A 9587-nucleotide genomic window follows, 5' to 3' on the forward strand; every position below is an offset into this window, starting at 1 on the left:
TGTCAGAGGCTAGGTATCCAGTGGACGATAATCCTATGCCTTCAAACCTATAATATCTTTGAATACACCTTGTTCTGACAGATTACACTCCCTTCCCTGTACTGCGTCTAAATTGGAAAGTTCAGCAACCTTACAGTCCCAATATTGAGGCTCAACTGATGGGATTAGAGAATAGAGTACGGCCTTACTTCCAACTCTGCACCACTGCTTTGCAAAATAACAGCACTATGAGCACAGGTTCTATGAATAAGCCCTTTAGGTTGATCAGTCTCAACTGTCTGCATGTCAACTCCTCTCCATTAAACGTAAACCTATGCTGGCATGTTCTATCGTCAAACCAACCTGGGTAGAAACATTGTGCTGGTGCTCTTCAGAAAAAATTTCAGTACTGAAGCAGCTGAATTCAGCCCTAGAATATAGGACATGAACACCAAGCATCAACACCTTGAACGGCAAAAACTTCACCAGGTTTAGTCCAATCCCAAAATTTTAGTGAAACTCTCACAAGACAGCACTCACCTGAAACTGCCTCCATTCTTGCAAAAGTGACTCCTGAATTACTGGTACACCTTAAAAACCTATAAGAAAATATGCAACCAAGTGAATTCCTAGGGCATAAATACACAGCAATTGTAAGAAACTCAGAGTTTCCATGGATCCATATTAGAGACTTCACCTTAAGTTTCTGTAAGGTTTTCATCTCAAACATTACCTACTAAACTGGTCTTAAATGCACTGTGACTGAACAAAAACAGAAGTTGCTGGAAAACCTCGGCCGGTCTGCCAGCATCTGTGAAGAAAGAAAGTTAACGTTTCGGGTCTGGTGACCCTTCTTCAGAACATATACAGGCAGCATGTTGTTGAGCAGACGAACAAAGGTTACTAACTGCAGCCTGAGAGTTGTAAGCACATAACTCCATTTTATTTACACTGCCACTTCCTTTGCCCGCCTGATTTTCGAGTCTTGCACCGGACAGTTCAGCATTCCTGGTTGCTGCAAAAAACCTCAATTGCCCTTATCTGTTAGTAATTGCAGGCAGAGATTGAGGCAAATTAGTAGCAACTTGAATTTACACTTCATACAATGACACAATCTGTCCTGGCACATCTACAATGGTGTGGGGAAGGAGGTGGAGAGGAAGGGGTTAACTAGCAGAAATAACTGATCAAAACCAGAGACAAAAACACAACTTGGGGTTTGAAATATATTTCAATTTGGTGACTTTTAGGGTTCTGTACTTAACAAATAGGACACAAGAATTAATTCTGCAATTACAAACATTTTTGAATTGTTGTCATTATCCTCAAATGAATTTTAGCCATTGTTCATTTATTATTCAGCCATAAAAGGCTAGTGCTTATAACAGTTAACAGCTTTGCTGCAGAATGAGTCAACTTCCCAGAGAATCCAGACAACAGGAGACTTCTTCAGGAATTTTCAGTTCATTAATTTTTACATTGGTCCAGCTTTAAGCTAAATTTAGATAGACTGTGTTCACAGCTCAAGGTACTCAATAAATTATTTCTGCTCAGGAAGTGTTAGCAGAAGAAAGGCTAAGGACTATTTAGCTTCCTATAATCACATGGTGCAATGAGGAGTTGTTTTTAAAACTAAGCATAGCAATCGAGTGATTCATAACAAATTCAGACAAGATGCGAGGAGAATCTGAGTGGTGGAAAGTTTTAGAAATCAGTGATTCATAGTCACCTGTTCCACCAACACATACATACAAGCAGCAGAAATAGGCTGTTCAGCTGGTTGAGTATCCTCTGTCATTCAACTACGTCATATTGGATTTGACTGTACCCTTAAATTCATGGTCCGGCCTATTCCGATAACATTTCACCCTCATGCTTGACACAAATCTATCCACCTCTGCCCTAAATATATTCCTCTCTTAATTTAAAAGAAGATAGTACCTTGGTTTCACAATTGGAATACTTGAGCCAGTAAAAGTCCAGCAGCACACAAATAAGACAGAAATTGCTGGAGAAAACCAGCAGGTCTAGCAGCATCTGTTCAGGGAGAAACAAAGTTAATGTGGAGTCCAATATGATTTCTCACAAATAATAAATGCTTGTAATTCTCCTAACAACTTCATAAGATGCATCAGTACAAGAAGTATAGGGATTTACTGCATTTTTACAGGCTCATCTTACTTTCCAATTTTTGGTCTGTTGCCTTATAGGTTACAGTGCTTCAAGTGGACACCAAGTTATCATCAACATACTGGTGGGGTCACCAGTGATCAGAAACTCAACTTAGCTAGCTACATAAATACAGTGGTTGCAGGAGCAGGTCATAGGCTAGGAATTCTGTGGCATGTAATTCATCTCCTATCTTCCCAATGCCTGTCCACCATCTACCAGGCCTAAGTCAGGAGTATGACTGAATACTTTCCACTTGTCCAGACAAGTACAGTTCCAACAACACTTAAGGAATTTGACATCATCCAGGTAAATGCCAATTCACCCCATTCAGAAACTTCAACATTTGCTCTTTTCTCAGTAGTAGCAGTGTGTACCTATTTACAAGATATACTGCAGTAACTCATCAAGGCTCCATAGATCGCACCTTCCAAACTTGTGACCTCTACCACTTAGAAGGATAAAGGCTGTAGATACATGGGAAGATCACCAGCTGCAAGTTCCCCTCCAAGCCAACAATCTCTCCCTCAATGTCAGCAAAATGGAGGAGCCTAGTCATCGACTTCAGGATGTAGAGTGGAGGACATGCCTCTGTCTGCATCAGTGGTGCTGAGATGGAGATAGACATAGAACATAGAACAGTACAGCACAGAACAGGCCCTTCAGCCCACAATGTTGTGCCGACCATTGATCCTCATGGATGCACCCTCAAATTTCTGTGACCATATGCATGTCCAGCAGTCTCTTAAATGACCCCAATGACCTTGCTTCCACAACTGCTGCTGGCAACGCATTCCATGCTCTCACAACTCTCTGCGTAAAGAACCTGCCTCTGACATCCCCTCTATACTTTCCACCAACCAGCTTAAAACTATGACCCCTCGTGCTAGCCATTTCTGCCCTGGGAAATAGTCTCTGGCTATCGACTCTATCTATGCCTCTCATTATCTTGTATACCTCAATTAGGTCCCCTCTCCTCCTCCTTTTCTCCAATGAAAAGAGACCGAGCTCAGTCAACCTCTCTTCATAAGATAAGCCCTCCAGTCCAGGCAGCATCCTGGTAAACCTCCTCTGAACCCTCTCCAAAGCATCCACATCTTTCCTATAATAGGGCGCCCAGAACTGGACGCAGTATTCCAAGTGCGGTCTAACCAAAGTTTTATAGAGCTGCAACAAGATCTCACGACTCTTAAACTCAATCCCCCTGTTAATGAAAGCCAAAACACCATATGCTTTCTTAACAACCCTGTCCACTTGGGTGGCCATTTTAAGGGATCTATGTATCTGCACACCAAGATCCCTCTGTTCCTCCACGCTGCCAAGAATCCTATCCTTAATCCTGTACTCAGCTTTCAAATTCGACCTTCCAAAATGCATCACCTCGCATTTATCCAGGTTGAACTCCATCTGCCACCTCTCAGCCCATCTCTGCATCCTGTCAATGTCCCACTGCAGCCTACAACAGCCCTCTACACTGTCAACGACACCTCCGACCTTTGTGTCGTCTGCAAACTTGCTGACCCATCCTTCAATTCCCTCGTCCAAGTCATTAATAAAAATTACAAACAGTAGAGGCCCAAGGACAGAGCCCTGTGGAACCCCACTCACCACTGACTTCCAGGCAGAATATTTTCCTTCTACTACCACACGCTGTCTTCTGTTGGCCAGCCAATTCTGTATCCAAGCAGCTAAGTTCCCCTGTATCCCATTCCTCCTGACCTTCTGAATGAGCCTTCCATGGGGAACCTTATCAAATGCCTTACTGAAGTCCATATACACCACATCCACAGCTCGACCCTCATCAACCTTACTAGTCACATCCTCAAAAAACTCGATAAGGTTTGTAAGGCATGACCTACCCCTCACAAAGCCGTGTTGACTGTATTTGATCAAGCCATGCTCTTCCAGATGGTCATAAATCTTATCCCTCAGAATCCTTTCTAACACCTTGCAGACGACAGACGTGAGACTTACCGGTCTATAATTGCCGGGGATTTCCCTATTTCCTTTCTTGAAGAGAGGAATTACATTTGCCTCTCTCCAGTCCTCAGGTACGACTCCAGTGGAGAGCGAGGATGCAAAGATCTTCGCAAGTGGCGAAGCAATTGCATTTCTCGCTTCCCAAAGCAGCCGAGGACAAATCTGATCCGGGCCTGGCGACTTGTCAATCTTAACGTTTGACAAAATTTTCAGTACATCAGCTTCCTCTATCTCTATCCATTCCAGCATGCACACCTGCTCTTCAAAGGTTTCATTCACTACACAGTTCGATTCTTTCGTAAAGACAGAAGCAAAAAACTCATTTAGGGCTTCCCCTACCTCCTCAGGCTCCACACACAAGTTCCCTATGCTATCCCTGATCGGCCCTACTCTTTCTTTGACCATTCTCTTATTCCTCACGTAAGTGTAAAATGCCTTTGTGTTTTCCCGGATTCCTTCTGCCAAGCCTTTCTCGTGCCCCCTCCTGGCTCTCCTCAGACCATTTTTGAGCTCCTTCCTTGCCTGCATGTAATCCTCTCTAGCTGAACTTGACCCTAGCTTCCTCCACCTTATGTAAGCTACCTTCTTCCTTTTCACTAGAAGCTCCACCGCTCTCGTCATCCAAGGTTCCTTTATCTTACCCCTTCTTGCCTGTCTCAGAGGGACATATTTACTCATCACTCCCAACAACTGTTCCTTAAACCATCTCCACATGTCTATAGTTCCCTTACCATGGAACAACTGCTCCCAGTCCATGCTTCCTAACTCGTGTCTAATCGCATCATAGTTTCCTCTTCCCCAATTAAATATCCTCCCATTCTGCCTAATCCTCTCCTAGACGAGAGCTTCCAATTCCTAGGAGTAAATATCACCAACAATCTATCCAGGAACATTCGTGTCAACACTGCAGTCAAGAAAGCACACCAATGCATCTACTTCCTCAGAAGCTAAGGAAATTCCACATGTCTACAATGACTCCTGCCAATTTTTACAGATGAACCATAGAAAGCATCCTATTTCCACGAGAAATTACAGAGAGTTGTGAACTTAGCCCAGTCTATCACAAAAACCAGCCTTCCTTGCACTGACTCTGTCTACACTTCCCACTACCTTAGGAAAGCAACCAATATCAAAGATCCTCTCCGCTCCCCCCGCCCCCGCCAACAGTTATACTCACTTCCACCCATTTCCATCAGGCAGAAAAGATACAGAAGTTTGAAACCATTTACCAACAGATTTAAGAACAGCCTCTTCCCCATTGTTATCAACTTATGAATGGACCTCTCGTGTTAGAGTTGATCTTTCTATACACCTTCTCTGTAGCTGTGACAATATATTCTACATTCTGTTCTATTACCCTGATGTACTTATATAAGGTATGATCGGTCCAGTTAGCATGCAAAACAATACTTTTCACTGTATATCCATACACGTGACAACAACAAATCAAGTCGAATCAAATCAAAAGCCATACACCACCCTGACTTGGAAACAAAATTGCAGTTCCTCCATGTCACCCAGTAAAAATGCTGGAATATCTTTTCTAAGAGCACTGTAGGTGTCCCTACAACACACGCAGCTCACAACCACCTTCTGAAGTCCAATTAGAGATGGCCAATAAGTTATGACCTAGCCAGTGATAGAACATAGAACACAAAACAGTCTAGCACAGTACAGCCAAAGGGCCCATGATGCGGTGCCAAACGTGTACCTTAAACCTAAGGTCTGGCCCCCACCTTATATTATCATCCACATGCCTACCTAATAGACGCTTAAATGCCTCTAATGAGGCCGACTCCACTACCCTCTCTGGCAATGCATTCCACACCCCTTTCACTTCTGAGCAAAGAACCTACCCTGGACATCTCCTGTATATTTACTTCTACTCACTTTAAAACTATGTACCCTCATAATAGCTACCTCCACCCCAGGAAAAAGTCTCTGGCTGTCCACTCCATCTATACCTCTGATCATTCTGTACACCTCTATAAAGTCACATCTCATCCTTCGTTGTTCGAAAGAGAAAAGGCCTAGCTCTCTCAACCTTTCCTCGTAAGACCTTCCCTCTGTTCCAGGCAACATGCTGGTAAATCTCCTCTGCACCTTTCCAACACTTCCACATCTTTCCTGTCATGAGGCAACCAGAACTGGACACAAGACTCCAATTGTGGCCGAACCAGGGTTTTGTACAGCTGGAGCATAACTTCACGGCTCTTGAACTCAATCCCTCTATGAATGAAAGCTAACACACCGTATGCCTTAACAACTCTATCCACCTGGGTGGCAGCCTTCAGAGAATTTTGGACATGAACCCCAAGATTCCTCTGGTCCTCCACACTGCCGAGAATCTTTCCGTTAACCCTGTATTCTGCTTTCAAGTTTTTCCTTCCAAAATGAATCACGTCACACTTTCCAGGGTTAAACTCCATCTACCAGTTCTCAGCCCAGCTCTGCTTCCCATCAAGGTCCCTTTGTAACAAAGAACAGCCCTCTGCACTGTCCACAACTTGACCCACATTTGTATCGTCCACGAACTTATTAATCCACCCGTCCACTCCTACATCCAAATCATTTACAAGAATCACAAATGAAAGAGGACCCAAAACAGATCCTTGCAGTACACCACTCATAACTGAGCACCACATTGAATATTTTCCGTCCACTACCACCCTTTGTCTTCTAAGGGTCAGCTAATTCTGAATCCAATCTGCCACATTTCCCCCAGCCCAGGCCTCCTTACTTTCTGCATGAGCCAACCATGGGGAACCTTATCAAACGCCTTACTTAAATCCATGTAGATCACATCCACTGCTCTACCTTCATCCACGTGTTTGCTCACCTCTTCAAGGAATTCAAAAAGGTTTGCGAGGCATGATCCACCCCTCACAAATCCATGCTGACTATCTGTGCCTATCCAAGTGATCATAATGCCTATCTCTCAGAGCCCAGTGATCCTGACATCCCATGAATAAATAAAAGTCACCAATTTCTCCCTCAATCACCTTTTTAAGCATTGAGTTCAACCCTCAAGTCCCCTTAAAAGTTGCTATCCCCTTGCTCTAAGTCTATAGCTGGGTAACTGGGCCTTCCTGCTCACTCTTCCATCATGGCTCCCAACTCTTACAAAATGAAAGACAAGGGACACTTTGACTATAGAACCAGGAGTAGTGTCTGATAACAACTACAATCGAAGCGGGGAGGTTGTGTGAACATTACCACCTCTCCATTGGCCAACAGTCAGTCATAGAGATGTACAGCACAGGTCCTTCGGTCCAATTCATCCATGCCAACCAAATATCCCAAAATAATCTCATCCCATTTGTCAGTATTTGGCCCATTTCCCTCTCAACCCTTCCTATTCATGTAACTATCTAGATGCCTTTTAAATGATGTAAACGTACCAGTCTCCATTACTTCCTCTGGCACCTCATTCTGTACACACACCACCCTCTGCTTGAAAAAGTTGCCCCTTTGAGCCCTTTTACATCTTTCCCCTCTCAACTTAAAGCTATGTTCTCTATTTTTAGGCTCCCCTGCCCTAGGTAAAAGGCTTTGATTATTCATCCTATCCACGCCCTTCGTGGTTTTCTAAACTTCTATGAAGGTCGTGCCTCAGCCTCCGATAGTCTAGAAGAAATTACCCCAGCCTTTTCAGCCTCTCCGTATAGCTCAAACACTCAAACCCTTTCAAGTTTCACAACATCTTTCCTTTATTAGGGAGACCAAAAGTGGCCTAACTTTGCAATAGAAACAGAAACTGGAGAAACTCACCAGATCTGGCAGCATCTGTGAAGAGAGAAAATGAGTTAATGTTGAGTCCATTATGACTGAAGACTGGATTGGAAATATTAACTATTTTTCTCTCCACCACCAGACCTGCTGAGATCTTCTGCACTTTCCATTTTTATTTCAGATTTCCAGGATCCACGGTAATTGACTCAGTTGCAGTTCAGCTTGAACTACTCAAATTCATCTCAAAGATTGCCAGAATCAATATCTCACAAGCAATCCTAGAAAATAACATCCCTTAAGGAAACAAGGGAAAGAATGAAAATAAGAGATGATTTATCAAAAAGGGGAATGGTTGGTCACACCCTTCCCCCACGATTTTAGGAACTTTCACTTTCAGAAGAAAAAAGAAGTGTCCCAAATCTATCTAAACTTTCCTCTAAGCTAAAATTTACCCAAGGAAACAAACACCCTCAGCCAAAATTTCCAGAAAGCTACCCTCAGTGACTGGCACAGTCCAGTCCATCATTAATGATTCTGAGACGATACTCCAAGGACAAGTCACCAGACCCAAAAAGTTAACTCAGATTTTCTCTTCACAGATGCTGCTGGACCTGCTGAGCTTTTCCAGCAATTTCTGATTTTGTTCCATTGTCAACGGACGGCGCCCATCACCGCACAGCGCTGCCCTTCAGAAGCTCCACTATCTAAACGTGATCAGCTGTAACTTCATTCTGATCTGAGGCTAAATGACTGATCGGGATCTATCAAAGGGGTAGCATGGTGGTTTGGTGGTTAGCACTGCTGCGTGACTGCACCAGGGACCTGGGTCCGATCCCACCCTCGGGTGACTGTCTGCGTTGAGATTTGCACGTTCTCCCCGCGTCATGTGGATTTCTTCCGGGTGCTCTGGCTTCCTCCCACAGTCCAAAGATGCGCAGGGTAGATGGATTGTCCATTGCTATATTGCCCGTAGTGTTCAGGGATGTGTAGATAAGGTGGGTTAAAGGGGATAGGTCTGAGTGGGATGTTCTGAGGGTCGGTAGACATTTGATGGACCGAAGGGCCTGGTTGGCCACTGTAGGGATTCCATGATTCTATGAATAACTTGAGGATGCAAATATCAACCTGTCACCAAGGTCCCAGCCAATCAGTATCCAGGTGTCTCGCCATTGGCCAAGAGGCAGCCAATCACGTTCAGAGCGCCTTTCCATGATGTCACGCTCAGCATAAGCCACGAGCCGTTTTTATTTAAAATTCAAGCAGCCGAATGCTTTACAAACAAAACTCCGCCACAACCGACAGCAGTGGGAACAGCGCGGAACGGGACGTTATCGCAGTTACATTACCCACCGGCCTAGTCTCGGTACATCCCGCTCCCAACCAGCGGTAAAAGCGATGATGGCTGCAGCAGCTCCGGCTCCTGCGACTGACTCAGCCGCGGCGGGGGCGGGGCTTCACCCCGTCGATCAAAGGAATGGCCCACCAATTTCACCAAATCAGAGGCCGGAGTTCCGCTCACCCGTCGTTGGCTTGGAGCAAAACCAATAGAAACGCGCAATCGCCCCCCGTCACTCCAACGGCTGTCGACAATTCTCCAATCGAAGACAAGTAGCAACCAATTCCGCACACCGCTGCCGCTTCTTCTCCAATCAGAGGCGGTCATCCCTGGCCCGTTCCTGTCAATCACATCGCAGCGCCATGAATTGGGGGCGGGAGATCCTGTCAAT

At 44.6% G+C, this 9587-nt stretch overlaps 1 protein-coding gene across 3 annotated transcripts in view; it reads right to left on the reverse strand.

Moving 5' to 3' along the window:
• recql (RecQ helicase-like) overlaps positions 1 to 9311 on the reverse strand; it is a 46295-nt gene extending 36984 nt beyond the window's left edge. The window contains exons 1-3 of one of the 3 annotated variants that reach the window (XM_048554299.1): positions 9211 to 9311; positions 1921 to 2016; positions 520 to 578 (exon numbers count right to left, since the gene is read on the reverse strand). In XM_048554299.1, coding sequence (XP_048410256.1) covers positions 520 to 535 — 16 coding nt within the window. In that variant the 5' untranslated portion in view covers positions 536 to 578; positions 1921 to 2016; positions 9211 to 9311. Of the gene's footprint in view, positions 1 to 519; positions 579 to 1920; positions 2017 to 7899; positions 8078 to 9210 lie in introns of those variants that run through there. The other 2 variants (XM_048554301.2, XM_048554300.1) reach the window with 2 other exon arrangements.
• Between the last annotated feature and the right edge of the window lie 276 nt (positions 9312 to 9587).

The sequence above is a fragment of the Stegostoma tigrinum genome, chromosome 25 (assembly GCF_030684315.1).
Source record: "Stegostoma tigrinum isolate sSteTig4 chromosome 25, sSteTig4.hap1, whole genome shotgun sequence".
Taxonomy (NCBI): Eukaryota; Metazoa; Chordata; class Chondrichthyes; order Orectolobiformes; family Stegostomatidae; genus Stegostoma; species Stegostoma tigrinum.